The sequence below is a fragment of the Acomys russatus genome, chromosome 11 (assembly GCF_903995435.1).
Source record: "Acomys russatus chromosome 11, mAcoRus1.1, whole genome shotgun sequence".
Taxonomy (NCBI): domain Eukaryota; kingdom Metazoa; phylum Chordata; class Mammalia; order Rodentia; family Muridae; genus Acomys; species Acomys russatus.
Window position 1 is genome coordinate 13,940,112 of NC_067147.1, and position 15,380 is coordinate 13,955,491.

The 15,380-nt window shown below is 43.7% G+C and overlaps 1 protein-coding gene across 2 annotated transcripts in view; it reads right to left on the bottom strand.

Annotated features, from left to right (window-relative positions):
- The window catches only part of Rcan2 (regulator of calcineurin 2), a 220,288-nt gene that overhangs the window by 72,435 nt on the left and 132,473 nt on the right, over positions 1–15,380 (bottom strand). Inside the window, exon 1 of one of the 2 annotated variants that reach the window (XM_051152927.1) lies at positions 9,151–9,451. The exons of the other annotated variant lie outside the window; for it this stretch is intronic. Coding sequence (XP_051008884.1) covers positions 9,151–9,237 — 87 coding nt within the window. The 5' untranslated portion in view covers positions 9,238–9,451. Of the gene's footprint in view, positions 1–9,150; positions 9,452–15,380 lie in introns of those variants that run through there. 2 annotated transcript variants of the gene reach the window in all.

Consider the following 15,380-nt stretch of genomic DNA (forward strand, 5'->3'; position numbering starts at 1 on the left):
CCCCAACAATTCTTTGGGTTTTTCTCCTGAGTCTGATGGGAGTCACTGAAACTTTGGCTTCCATCTTGGCTGGGGCAAGAGTTTTATGCATGGTTAATTTTTAGTTCCATCTAGCTACTGCCCCTTCAAGAAGTATCAGAACTTTCCTTAGACTGTACTGTTTGTGTCTGAGGAGTGAGGACACCTCCTGTTTATCAAGAGCCCCCAATTCCTGCTATCTCATACTCTAGTGGGGGCCTTACCCATGGAGGCTTAGCAGGATCAGGACAAATTATAACCAAGAGAAGAGAGCACAAAAAGAATTTCAGCATCCTTGTCACGTGCCCTTGACTGTACTTCTGTTTGCATGCAGAGACAGTGGCTCCCCTTGTAAGGCTGTGTGGTCTCAGTGTCTCTGAGGCGAGGGCACTGCTGTACTGGAGCACCAAGATCAGTTCACAACTGTAGCAAAGAAGTTTGATGGGGGAACATGTAAGAGAGCCTTGAAAAGAAGATACAATATATCTTATATGAAATAAGATATAAACCTTGAAAAGAAAACTCAACAGAAGTCCAGTTATGGCAGTGGGGTGTTACCCTATCGGTCACCAGCATGGTGGCTCTGGCTGGCTAGGTGGGTGTCGCTTTCCTTTCTTCACCAATCCATGTACATCCCTCTTGAAGTTCTGTGCATGGTCTAAGAGGACCACCTTTTCCGATAGGGGAGAACTGGCCTTCTAGATTATAACAGTAGCTGCACGCCCCCGCCGGGATCTCCACACACATTCTCAGCCATTGCCTTTACCTGTTCCCTCTGCCAGCTGTCTGGTGCCTCTTCACGTCTCTGATGTATTCAGTCCTTTCTACAAACCTCTGATGTAGGCAGAATTATTGTGATCCAGTTTCGGTTCAGGAAACTGAGTTGTAAGAGAAGTAAGGTTCCTTGTCGACAATTATACCCCTCATAAATAGTCAATAGAGAAGTCTCACCGGGATGCCTAATCCCAGAACTTGTTCACAAGCTTTTTCGGAGTCTTCTTCAGAGGTTAAAATGGCATTGTCCTCTGGGGGAAGGGGGAGGAATACTGAGGAGCATAAAGGCCAGGATTGTGCAGTGGCCAACAGGTCTGCTCATCTCTTTATGCAGAGACAGTCTGAATATGTGACCCTGGAAAAACCTCAATATACATTTGATGAATGAGTGAATGAATGGAAAAAGTATTTTGCATAGACAAATGTTAATTGATCAATATGCAGCTGCTTTTCTTAACTTTGCTCATTGCTGATGTGTCCTGTTCTAGAAAAAGATGGCTCGAGATGATGTTCTTAGTCGGTACAGAAAGGCACAGCGAAGTCACAGAAGAAGAAGTCGATTCTATTAGACGCACTATCGATGCAGCTATAATAACACACCAAGAGATCTTATATCTGTCATGAACAAAATCCCAGTCTGAGTCTTCTCCCTTGAGGGTTTGAGGTTTGCTTTGCTGGGTGAGTTTCCTAGGGAAAAGCTGAATTCTAAATAATCTGGAAAGCGCTGACCTCAAAGTGAAACCGCATTGCTGCTGCCTCCATCACCTCTGCTCTACAGTCGTCATGGTTGCCCGTCACTGAGTTGATGGGAAAACACATGGGCAGAATACTGTGTACATGAGGGGTACATGAGGCTCACAGCAAACCCCGGCAAACTTTCTCCCATAATACGGTGTCTTTGATTAATTTGCCTGCTCTTGGGACCCTTTCCCTCCTACTGGGTTGCCTCATCCAGCCTTGACATGAGGATATGTGTCTAGTTTTGTTGTATCTTGTTATGCTGTGTTCAGCTGATATCACTGGGAGGCCTGCTTTTTTTTTTTTTCTGAAGGAAAAATGGAGGAGCAGTGGATCTGGGGAATAGGGGAGGTGAGGGACTGGTAGAGGAGGAAGAAGGGGAGGCTACAATCGGGATGTATTGTATAAGAGAAGAATAAATAAAAATAAAAGAAAAAGAATTTAAGACAAGATTTCAAACAGATCCCAAAAGACAAAATTTTATATTATATAATATAGTATATTATATTAAAAGTGTGATAATATACTATATTATACTTCATTACACAATACTATAATGTATGATAATAACCTATTATTTTTTTTAAAACAAATCTCAGACAGATGTCATGCCTTCAGTTGTCATAAACCCTTGGAAAGCTGGGCTATTTAGTACAGAATAGCAGTGTGTAGTACATGTATTAAACTTTAAACTTAAGCGCACCAAGTAAGAATAAATGCTCCTGAGGTCATCTTCTTCCTGATACAACAATTCATCAGAAACACTAAACAGATCATAATGACTTACCAGCATCTGTATTTAAATAGAAGCATCAAGGACATTCTGAGTTCTTCATTCAAACCTGCTTTTCTAAGAGAAGCCTTTTAGTGAAGACACTGTGTTTTGTTTTGTTGGTAAACCTGACACTAGGGTTATATGTATCAACTACAGTCAGTGTCTCAACTTCCAACAGTGAAAAAGATCTTGAAACAGATGAGCAAGTCTGTAGTTGACTTTCTAGCCTACCAATGTCATTAGTTATAACAGTGTGTCTGTCTGTCTCTACTGTGACAGGCGGCTGACAAATCCACCTGATCACCTTCACGTTTGCACAAAACCCCCTCTCCCTCTTTGCCACTTTGTTTTGGGTCAAAAGAAAAGCTTTCAATGTGAGTTTATTAATAAAATTTAAATTATTTCCAAATAAAATCAATTAGTTAATTAACCAATTAATTAAATTATTTCCAAAGTAGAATCAATTCTAGAGCATGGTACTCACAGTCCATAGCAAAATCCTGTTTTGCTAGTGTTTCAGAATCTGTTATATGTGTGATACCCTTCACACACACACACACACACACACACACACACACACACACACACACACACACTTCTACTTCTCATAAACTTAAGGTGGCCTAGATAATGTGTAACAAAACACCATTTGATAACACCGGCATTGCCTGGTTACACATGCTGGCTACCGAAGAGTTACCATGAGTAACTCTGGAGAGTTTGCTGAATCTGAACATTAAGCTGCGTACAGTACAAACTGAGCAAAGTTACCATCTAGAGGCACAAGTCTTGGTGGTGATCCTCAAAGAGCTGCTTGGTTGGTAGACCCATAAGGTAATGGTCACACCCAGGCTCTCACCTAGCACTTTCACAAAGCCTCAGAGGTGGTCATGAAGCTCCACCTGCTCTAACAAACACCCACCGGCTCCTCCTCAAGGCAGCACCTGAGAACCCACACCCACATGCTCATTTGAGTCATGTTCTTTCCCACTCCACACCTCTCACCAGACAATGCAAGTCAGTTGAAACTGCCACTGGTTCAAACACTGAGGAGATCGCACTGTGCCAAGAGGCTTCAGAGTGCCAGTCTTTTCCACAGCCCACTCCACAGCATGACACAGACCGTGAGTCAGTCACCTGTAGTCTTGTAGGGAAAGAAGCAGACTGTACAAAACACTCTCTGCTATGTCAGGGTCGTTACTGAGCATCAACGATGGCTGAGAGATGTGTCCAAGGTCACATAGGTTGGGATGGTGCTGGGAGATGCTCAAAAGCAGAGAAGAGAAAGTAAGATTCACGAGTGACCTCAAAACGTGATGGTTGGTGACAATACAGATGTTCTCAGAGGCCTTTCTGTTAAATAGGGTAAGAACGGCTGTCACACGGATGAACTTCTCCATTCATGGAACCTAAAACCAGGTTATCTCAGGGAGGCTCAGGAGCTCTTGGTGGGAAAGGATTAGTTACCCAAAGCCTGGTGGGGAACATGGAGAGAGGGTGGCCAACACACAGTTAGAAAAGAAGGATGTGTGTGTTCCTTTGCATATAAATGATTGTATGTCTTGAAATATCTAGTAGACCGAATTCTGAATGCTTCCTATGAAGAAAGGGTTAATCCTTAACAGGATGGATGTGCCAGGGAACCAGCATTGAGCAGCACAGAGTATAAATACATATCACAAAATCATATGAATATACACAATTATTACTTGTCAGTACAAAACAAAAATAGAACAAGAATGGAAAAGTCTTTGTATTTTTAGATTTTAATCATATGTAAGTACTTATTATAGAGGCTGGAGAGATGGCTCAGTGGTTAAGAGAACTCATTACTCTTTTAGGAGGCTAGCTTAAATTCCCAGCACCAAAATGCTAGATCAGAATTGTTTATAACTCCAGTGCCAGGGGATCAATACCTGACCTCCATGGGCTCCGGCACACATGTAGCGCACAGACATACACTCAGACATGTATATAAATTCACATTAGTAAGTCTCTGATGAATAATGGCAAAAAGTTAAATGTGGGCTGGGTACAAACAATAACTAGAATGGCCTCTTTTTTTTTTTTTTTAACCCCATATTCCCTGCACCTGGAATGATTTTGTCTAAGATGGCTTTCTGAGCAACTTCTTTTAATGACAGTTAATATTGCCACCTCCCCAGAGAAGTTTCCATTGTCTGTGTCTTCAACAGCATCTTCCCCCCCAACCCCTACTGCCCTTCATTCCTCATGGTACTAATTTACTTTCTTCCACATGAGAAGGCAGGGACTGCCTTGCCCACCCCTTAGTGTCGAGACCATTGTCTGGGAGATAACCGTTTCCCACACAAGTTCTTAAATGAATGAACAAATGTTCTAGGCCTGAAAGTTCTTTACCACGTCTATGTGTTCTATGACAGTTGCCATGACTCTTTCTTGTCTGCTCTGGTTAGTAAATGGGAACTCTGGCACTGACTTCAGTGAAATGTCCACAAAGGCAGGGGTGGCTGTCTGCAGAAGGACCAGAGGCCCCTCTTTCCTTTTGTTTTGATGAAGGAAGCCACCAATGCCAAGAAGAGGAAGTCCCAGGTCTGGAAACCACCTGGGAGAGCAGGACCTATGTGGAGCCACCAAAGCTTGGAGAACATGGTCAACCCACAACTTCTAGCAGTGTTTCTAAAGAAGTGTTTGCTGTCTGTCCAAAGGAGGCAGAGGAACTGTAGATGTGTCGAACTGATCACATGGTTTTGTGCAAGCACGGCATTTCTGACTGCTTGAGGATCAAAATTGCATAGATTAAGTCTTAGCTTGGGGGATATAGATCAAAGCAGCCAAGCAGAGGCAACTTTGCTGGCTGACCTTGATGTACCGGTTTATGACTAGAAGTGACAAGGTATTGGATTAATATGATGGTCTGTACTCAGGCTCCATTCATACCAAATATGTTAAAAGTTCTGGGCACAGGGCCTGGGTAGCATCAATAATTTTGAATAGCCTTCAGGGATAGCAATGCTCAATCCAGCTTAAGAACCAGAAGACAGTGAATAGCAACTTTAATTATTATCCTTTTCATTTTATTTTATGTTTTTAGAGTTTTGGCTCCTGGTGAAGAGGGATGGCTGTTTTCAGAAATATGAGAAGAGTACTAAAAAAACAAAAACAAAAACAAAAACAAAAACAAAAAAACAAAAAAAGGCACCATGCTCTACCCATCCACACACACATGCCAATTTATTATACCATCTAGTGATGACTTCAAACTTCTAGATCATTATTTAGGCTCTTGTGCTTCTAAATGAATAGCTAAGTTCAAAAGCCCACTCACTAATGATGGCATTTTTTAGAGAAGAACAAATATGGCTGACGACAACAGGCCCAATTTTCTCCTGTTTTGTCATCCCATCAGCTTTGAAAAGCCTTAGGGGAGTGAGATCTCAACTGTCTCCTTTGCACCCAGCTAAAACCCAGGTTGGAGTGGCTTCTTATGGCATCAGGAGGAAGAGCACACGTACAGGCTACATTTTTCTCACATAAACCATCATACTTGTAAAGAATGTCCATTGGCTGTCTCCTTAATAGGGCAGTTTTCCTATAGGGATGCCACAGAGAAAGGGAGGCCTGTGAAACCATGAAAGAGTCTAAGGTCAAGCAATCTGCATGCAGACTCCGTTATCATTGACATCAAATATGTTTCTAAGACTGATTTTATTTTTTAAAAATCATTTTATTATTTTATGTGCATAAGTGTTTCGCCTGCATGTATATCTGTCCACTACACATGTGTTAGGTGCCCATGAAAGACAAAAGAGCATGCTGGATCCCCTGAAACTAGACTTAGAGACATTTGCGAGCTATTCTGTGGGTATTGAGAATAGAATAGAACTGGATCATCTCTCCTGCCTCTGTTTATTTTTTTTTAATTGTGTGTGTGTGTGTGTGAGTGTGTGTGTGTGTGTGTGTGTGTGTGTGTGTAGTGGGGGGTGGGGTTATTTCTCTGAACTACTGAACCTGAAGGGGGTGGGATTCCTTGGAGTTGGAGTTACAGGAGGTTGTGATACGGGCAGCACCCAATCCACCGTGGTTGCTGGGAAGTGGTGGACCATAAGAGCAGTTCCTTCGCCATCAAGTATTAGAGGCTTTGAAGAGTGGAACTCCAGACTTTCCTATAGTCTATTATTGGCACCTAAGTATGAATATTAAAATCAGGCGCATTTTGGCACCTGGAATTTCATATTTGAATCTCCTCAGACAATATCTAATAAGCCATAGATCATTATCTCATAGATTTCTATAAGTCTCATTGTTATTTTATTTCCCTCTGTTTTTAGTAAACAAAATACAGATCTTGGTTTGATAAGGATGTCACTGTAACCAACTAAATGATCACATGTCTGAAAGGGCAACCCATGTTTTCTTGATGGTGATGGTGGTGGTGGTGGTGGTGGTGGTGGTGGTGGTGTGTGTGTGTGTGTGTCTCACTGGGATTGGAAGAGAAAACGCCTTCTATTTTCTGGATTACCCCTGTACCCTGAGCTGGAGTGGGATTTCTTTGGTTAGTTTATTAGACTTCCCTGTCCCTGAGAGGACATTGGAAACGATGGCCACGATGACAGAGATAGTGGACAGTTGTTGATAACTGAATAGAAATTGAGTACTGTGTTGAAGTTTTTCCATATTTGCACATTTCTTTATTTCTCTGAATGAGCCAATATGGGGGGAGGAAATACTGTCCCCACATTACAGATGAGAAAACTGAGACGTAAAAACCAGGAGCTTCTCCACAACAAACAAAAGCATGTGGCTCAGACATGTTGGTCCAAAGAACAGGTAATCCATCTCTCCAAACTCTATATTTCTGCAACAAGCTTCAGCTTCTTTATGCTCACCCATCTCCCTTCCTCCTCTGATGTCATAAACAACACACTGCAGCGAACAGATTGCATCACTCAAACGTAGGGTGGGACAAACCTGCCCGTCCCTCCGCAAAGCCATCCAAACCCCTCTAAGTCGGTCAGCCCTTAACAACTCTGTGTCCCTTTAACAATATCTGTTATTTTATTTACTTACCATAGAAACATGTGGTGTGTGTGTGTGTGTGTGTGTGTGTGTGTGTGTGTGTGTTTGAAATCCTAATATATATATAAAATGTGGTTCACTACAGTCTCAAAAATACTTTTCTTACTATTGTGTTTTCAGCTTCAAAGAGTTCTGAGCAGCTTGTGAGATTTCTGGGACAGGATATAGAAAAAAACCAAAAACAAAACAAAACAACCCCCCCAAACCTGGTGAGGACAGAGCAGCTGTGGAGTTTTACTCTCCATGCTAGTCCAGCTATGCTGGAGAGGAGCTCTAGCCAGTGACTCACAGGAGATTTTTAAGCTAGCTCTAACCTTAGCCTGGATGGGTTTTTCTAACCTCTGTCCTCTTGGAGTGTTCGTGCCAGATAAAACTGGAGGAACTGTGACTCTCACACACATTTCCATTCCGGAGCTAATGACAGGCAACCCCAGACCCTTCTGTTTAAATTCCTCACCCTTCGGACGACAGGCAATAGAGAGTTGAGCTTACACTGGGATAAGGATTGGTAAAGAGAGAGTTGCACACTTCGGATCAGAAGCCAGAAGATTGAACTCATTCCAAAAGAGAGTGCGGAACTGTAGCCTCCGAGTGATGTAATCATATGTGGGCTGGAGACACATTAATCTCCACCTGTGAGGCTCCAGTGTGTCACCTGTGCTCAGGGTACTAGAAAGTTCAAGGCTTCATTCAGTAAGTAAGGGTTAGAACACAGATGGCCCGTAACTGTGTAGCATATCTCCCCTTTCTTCTTTCTGCTTCAACACAAGCTACTATTCTCCCTCCTCAGTCTCTCTGTCTCTCTCTCTGTCTCTCTCTCTCTCTGTGTGTGTGTGTGTGTATGTGTGTGTGTGTCTGTTTCTCTTTCTCTGTCTCTAATGTCTGTCTGTCTCTCTCTGTCTCTCTCTCTCTGTTTCTCTATATCTGTCTCTGTCTCTCTGTCCCCCTCCCCCTCCCTCCCTCCCCCTCCCCCTTTCCTCTCTGTTTATAAATAAGAAGCTTGGCTAGTTCTTTTGTAGAATGTGGGAAGGAAAGATTCTCATTTCAGAAGCACAGAATCTTTCTCATAGTAGGAGACCAAACTGAAAAGGAAAATCCCCAAGGGAGTCCTCGCTTTGAGAGAACAGTTGCCCACAACAGACACAAGTGCTACACAGCAAAGGGCTAGTGCGCGCCTGACTCTAAGCCTTAGGATGGAAAGATGGATTTCTGCCTGAACTTTCTTCATGGACAGCTCTGAGAGGAAAACCACTCGCCGCTTTTGCACCTGACAAACACAACTTTAAACACTGCTTGCTGACTTCAGATTTCTATGCACTGGAGACCAACACTGCAGCGGAATGGCTTTTGTTCAGTCTGAGGACCACAACACAGGGTATTTAAAGGACATGCCATGAATAGGTGTTGTCCCATTTGTCAAGCCATCCTCAACATCCTGGTGATTGCATGCACTTTCCTCCATTAATCAATAATTTAAAACCCCTCTCAATACCCAGGACCTACAAATTTCCCATATTGATGGAGACACTGTAAAGAGAATAGGAAAGCAAACCTCCTGGGGAAGAGGGAACCACAGATCACTTACCAATATTCAATCACAGTCAAAATTTACATGCTGGTCTTTTCTAACTTATTCTAGCTAGCATCACCATGCACTTTCACTTGTGTTCATGGTACAAACAATAAAACTGCAAATGATTAACCCAAGCCATATTTCCCCCACACCAGCAAAGCTCTGCTAAGTAGCCCCAGCAACAACAATGAAAAGGAAGACTGTAGTTGCATACCTTAACCTCCTGATTGGTAAAGACCTCGACATCCGCCACACAGGCAACCAGCGTGGAAACATCACAGTCCATGCTAGGGGCTGGCATTCCCCCCTTCTGAATTCTCAGTGAAGAGTTAGGCAGCCTTGGAGTTGAGAGTGGAAGAGATGCCTCTGGATGGATGCTGCTGAGGCTACCGTCCTGGTGCTGCCCTGCTCCTAGGGGTTGGGGTGCGGTCCTGTTTGAAGGCTCCTGCACCTGGAGCCTGCTCCCGCTGCTGCAAGCAGCCTCTGAGGCAGCAGAGCAGAGTAAAGAAGGGCCCGGCTTTCTCATGCCAATGACATCATCACAGAGACCGACCGACACAAGCTGAAGCTGAAGAGGCTCTGCCCCCCCTCCAACACACACACACACACACACACACACACACACACACACACACACACACACACACGCCTTTTATCTCAAGGCAGTGCAGTAAAGCAAATGGAACATGATTACGTGTTAAATCTGAACTCAGACTAAATCAATTCAGGCAGTGTTCGTGAGGAACTGAGCCATGGCTGTTGTTTCAGCTTATGTCTGCAAAAAGCAGCTGGGCGGGCGGGGTGGGGCGGGGGCTTAGGGGGGGTGAATCTGACAGCAGAAGTTCCGCTTTAGGAAGAGAGGGTGAGAATGGTTGGATAGAGGAGCCTTGTTAGGTTACGGTTTGACAGTTTTCTGCCTGGGACAATAAGCAGGAAGTTGGGGGCATTTTGCAGGTTGCCTGGGCTCTGCTCATTGCTCCGTGCCACTCAGAGCAGGCACACATGTTCCAGGCGCTCAAATGCATGCAAAACATGGGCTGAATAGAATCCGTTAGTGGAAGGAGTAAAGGTCTGGTTGTCAGTTATTGAGCTAGGCTGCCAGGAAAGAGGGGGAAATTAGAGGTTTGTGCAAATTCTATTTGGAGAACATTAAATGCGGACCAGGGACTCAAAGGCACCCTTCTAAGCTCAGCATCCGGCTGTCTCCAAGGTCATTTAGACCAAAGGCACTCAGTGGAAAGGAGTTGCAATGGTTGTCACACCCAGGGACAGATGGCAGGGTCTAATGGGCAAATTCACTCATGTGGGTCATTGTCACAGCCTCCAGGCTCTGCTTTGCTTGAGACTCTGAAGGGACATTTATCCTTGCTTTCTCTTTGTCCTGATTGTGAATCCCTGAAGGGCAGGGCTGTGGCTATCTTTGAGCCTTGCGGAGTGCCTGGCACAGAGGATGTTACATGTGTAATGACTAAATCAATCAAGTGGGAATAGCCTTTTGTTTGTTTGTTTGTTTGTTTGTTTTTCATAGTAGGAGTGAGCAAAGGAAAACTATAGGACTGCTTTAAATTGCATCATTAATCATATAGGTCTCAGAAGAACACACCAACACCCGACGGAATTTATCCCAGGTATCAAGGCCTTTCCAGTGGTCAGCAGGGTATCATGGATTAGAAAGATTGGGGCCTTTCTAGTGCATTATTGGATTTTAAAATTCTAATTTTACCTGCAGATGAGGAAGGTGGAATGGCATTTTAGGCTGAGAGTTGATATCTTGTGCTTGGTCTACCTTGGGTTACCTTTGAATGTCAGCATTCCTTTTAATCAGGCATTTTCCACATTAAAGGTAATTCTTCTGCAAGTAGACATTGAGACTAAGGAAATGTGTGTGTGTGTGTGTGTGTGTGTGTGCGCGCGTGTGTGTGTATATGTAGTTACATGTTATTTAGTTACTATGGGAAATATGGAATAATATATTCATAGAACTCAAATAACACTTTCTGAGGATGATGGTAAAATATTCTGTACCAGATGTTCTGAAAGATTAAAAAAAAAAAACAACAAGCTTCATCATCGTATGGGGCTTAAAATATGACAGGGAGAGGCTGATACCAAGCAGTGGTGATGATGGCAAAGTGGTCCAAGAATCGTTGAAGGTGTTGGAGGAAGAGCCATGGATGTTGAATGCTAGGTTAGAATGAAAGATGGGCACCAAGAGCTAAGATCAGGCCTCTACTCTGACCTCAGCGTAGTGACAAGGCTTTGGCAGACTAGGAAGTGAGGTGAGCTCCCCAGCTAACAGACAGCTCACTGGAAATACACAGGCCAAGGAAAGAGTAAGACATTTTAGCTAAGTCTTGTAGAGAGTTAAATTTGAAATAAATGGGAGGATTGCAGCAGGAACTGATGCTGCAAAACTTTGAGGGAGCCTTGGCAGTTACCTGGTCAGCTCTGGAATGTGTGGTGGTTTGAATACGAATGGTCTCCAGATGCTTATATATTTGAATGCCTAGTGACCAGGGAGTGGAACTGTTTAAAAGGATTGGAAGAGGTGGCCTTGCTGGAGTGGGTGTGGCATTGTTGGACTGGGTGTGGCCTTGTAAAAGTAAGTATGTCACTGAGGTGGGCTTTGAGGTTTCAAAAATCCAAGCTAGTCTTCTTCTTCTTCTTCTTCTCTTCTTCTTCTTCTTCTTCTTCTTCTTCTTCTTCTTCTTCTTCATCTTCTTCTTCTTCCTCTTCCTCTTCTTCCTCTTCTTCTTCTTCATCTTCTTCTTCTTCCTCCTCTTCCTCTTCCTCTTCTTCCTCCTCCTCCTCTTCTTCTTCTTCTTCTTCTTCTTCTTCTTCTTCTTCTTCTTCTTCTTCTTCTTCTTCTTCTTTCTTTTCCTCTCTCTCCTCTCTCTAAACCTGAAGATCAGAATGTAGCTCTCATCTACTGCTCCAATGCCCTGTGTACCACCACGGAGACTTCTCACACAGATAATAATAGACTAAAGCTCTAAAACTGAGAGAAAGTCCTCAATTAAACGCCTTCTTTCCAAAGAGTTGCCTTGGTCATGGTGTCTCTTCACAGCAATAGAAAAATGAAAGTACTAGGCAACATTTCTAAGAAGGTCAAAGGGTTCTGCAGAGACATGAATACAACTGTAAAGTAAAAAGTATATGCAAAGAAAGAAGGCTTTGGGTACTGTTGGCACCCGCCTAAGAGGCTGAATAAAGGGGCACCTTTCTCAGATCCCACGGCATACCTTAGAGTTTGCCTTTGATATTGTAGTTTAGGAGATGGCTCAGTGGGTAAGGAGCTTGCTGCACAAGCATGAACAGCTGAGGTCAGACCCCCAGCCTTCACACAACATTTGGGTGCCGCAGTGTGCACTGCTTGTAACCCAGATGCCGGGAGGTAACATAGTTGGGTCCCAGAGGACTGCATATGCCAATCTAATGAAAGTGGCCAGCTCCTGGTTCAGTGAGAGACTCTGCCCTGAAAAGCATGGGGGCGAGTGATATAAGAAGACATCAATACCAACCTCTGGCATCTAGGTATCCACACATGGATAGGTACTCCAGCCCATAACACACACACACACACACACACACACACACACACACACACACACACACACACACTACAATTTAAAAATAAAATGAACATATCTCAGGGCGGTAGCAGCATGCAGGCAAAGGTCTAAAAGCTCTCTATAACTATTATGATTTGTAGGGTTTCTGGGGGTATATGATTTCTGGGGTCTATATGAATGCCTGACCTTTGAGAGACACCCTAACAAATATCTAAATATTAAATATGTGTGACCAGACACATGTGTGAATGCTAAGAGGTGAGTAGAGGAGCCCTGTATGAATGCTAAGAGGTGAGCCAAAGAACCCTGTGTAGTAGAGGCGCCTCCTCAGCCAGGGACCCCAGGGAGAGCCTTGCAGAGGGACGGGCACATGTACATGCGGACTTGGACTTCTTCTGATCTCTGACAGCCGAGTCAGGACACAGCTCTTTTCAGAAGGGTTCTTTCTAGTGGAAGATGCCAGAACCTTCTGGGATTCACCCAAGCCACTGTTCTTCCAATACCCATAGGGAGAAACAGGACACAGCATGACACCAACATTTTAGAAAGCACACTTTTCTGTAGCCTCTGTCCAGGAGATTCAGTTATTGGAGAGGCAGCTGAGCTGACATGCTCACTGCCATGAGGCAAGAAGAGTTGTGCACCCTCAATCCAGAGGTGGCCTTGGAAGCAGCTGCCACATCTGTTTTGTTAATGAGCACAGAAGTTCCCATTAACACTGGATTATAAATAGGTGAGCTCCCTTTTTGTGTCCTCTTAGAATCCTAAAGTTTCTTGTTAATAGAGAGAGTTGCAAATCTATCTGGAAGTCTAAGGAACACAATGGCAAGGCTCCCTGTTTTTGCTTCCCAGGTGCAAGAATAAATCATTAACTCTGTTAGGTCTTGCATCTACTGCTCTGAGTGGAATCCCTGGACCAACAGTATTAGCATCACTTGAGGACTTGGTGCAAGGCACAATCTTGGGTCTCAGCAACACTAACGCAGACACTTCTCGGTACTTTCATCTTTCCCGAAGGTGATTCTTAAGTCAGTTTTGATCTAAGAGCTCAGCTTTTGGCCCCACCCACTTCCACATTCCAATGGTCCCAAAATAGATGACATGTCGGCCATAAATATTTCCATATACCACATCTCTACAGAGTCCTCTTTTCCAGAACAGTGTCTATCATTATCCACTCTAAAAGAAAAGATGTCCCCAGAGTCCCCAACAGTAGTCCTTAGTAACAAAAGTCAATTCTCTAGTTGTACAATGCTCTCCTCTCTCCTCTTCTCCCCTCCTCCCCTCTCCCCCTCTTCCTTCTCATCTTTCCATTTCCTGTACTCTCCTCTTCTTCCTGTCTTCCTCCCTTTGCTCCTCACCACCTTTTCCTCATGTTCCCCTCCTGCTGCTGTTTCTTTTCTATTCTCCCCTCTGTAACTCTTTGCTTCTTTAAACCAAGATCCAACTTACTGTGCCTTTCTTATCCACACTGTCTACAGTTTTCTCTCATCTCTCCTCTTCCCCCTTCTTCCTTGCAGCGTGTTGCATTGATGGTGAAGCTGTGATGTGTAATTTAGAATTCCCTCCATCAAGATTCTCTTGGTGAGCTATACACACTGCCATGTGGTGCGTTTCTCCATTCCCTATGAGTTCTGTGTAGGAGACCCTGAGCTGCAGAAGCTCAGGCTTGGGGTGGTACCTTCATAAACCTTGCTTTATGCTGCAACCAGCAGGTGCACGCTGCTGGCTGGATCTCTTTGTAATGGCAGCAGCCTTCAATCTCCATTAGACCTGCTCATGTCTGTATTTCTGTCTGTATTCCTTTTCACGTACTCCGTGCTCTGCTCTCCTACTATACTCCAAAGGTCATGAGCAGTTTTTAATTATATATAAGCTCATGGATTACACATTTTCAATGGCTTCCAATCCATTGTTGTTTGGTCTTACTGGTGTGTACACAGCCTGACTTAGGCCGTTGGGAGTGTAATGAGGTTGGCTCCAGAGTCCTTCTGACAGATGCCAGCAATCTTTGAGGGAGTAACTCGCCTTCTGCTATGACAAGATGTTCCAGTCTCATCTTGTTCATTTCCTGTCCCAGATAAGAGAGGCAGGCATTTCTCCAAGGAGTCCTGGTCGCATTTACTAAGCACTTAAAAATATTTTAAGAACACGTGAAATCAACACACTTCAAGATGTTCTTTGCATTGCTCTTGGTATTCTCTACGGGCCTTTCCACTGGGCAGAGCTAGGAAACACCTAAATATATTTTGAAGATGACATATGAGCTTAGACTTACAGTGCCAAATTCAATACAGGACACTCACACTGAAACGCGCCTGTCGTATGTCTACGTTCCTTTCCCTCAACATCAAGAATCATGGTCTAACCAACAAGATACTTCCTTGCCAGCTGCATCTCATGCTGGGGTGTCTAGCCAGCAGCCTCAGAGTCATAGGATAAGTGTTACCAGGAAGAATTTAAGTTTTTTTCTAGTAATTTTTCTCTTTAGGATGTATCCCATAACAGATACACGAATTATTATATTTTATCACCAGATGGAATCATCCCTGTCTCCTACCGAGAAGATGCCAAGTTTGGTTTATTTGTTTTGTTTCATTTCTTGTTCCTAGAGATTTCTTTTCTCTTTAAATTTATATTTGTGCTGCAGTATATGTATTTTTAATATAATATATATTATCATTTCCACACCTCAAAAATATGAACTAAGGGGCTGGAAAGGTGGAGACAGGTATCTTGGGGGCTTGCTGACCAGCCTGCCTAGCTGAAACAGAGGAAAAGCAGGAGAAGAGAACTTCGTCTTTAAATGGGGGCACTTCATCTCTAACTGTGGAACATCTGAAATCAGAGAAGTGGGGAGGGCCATGGAATA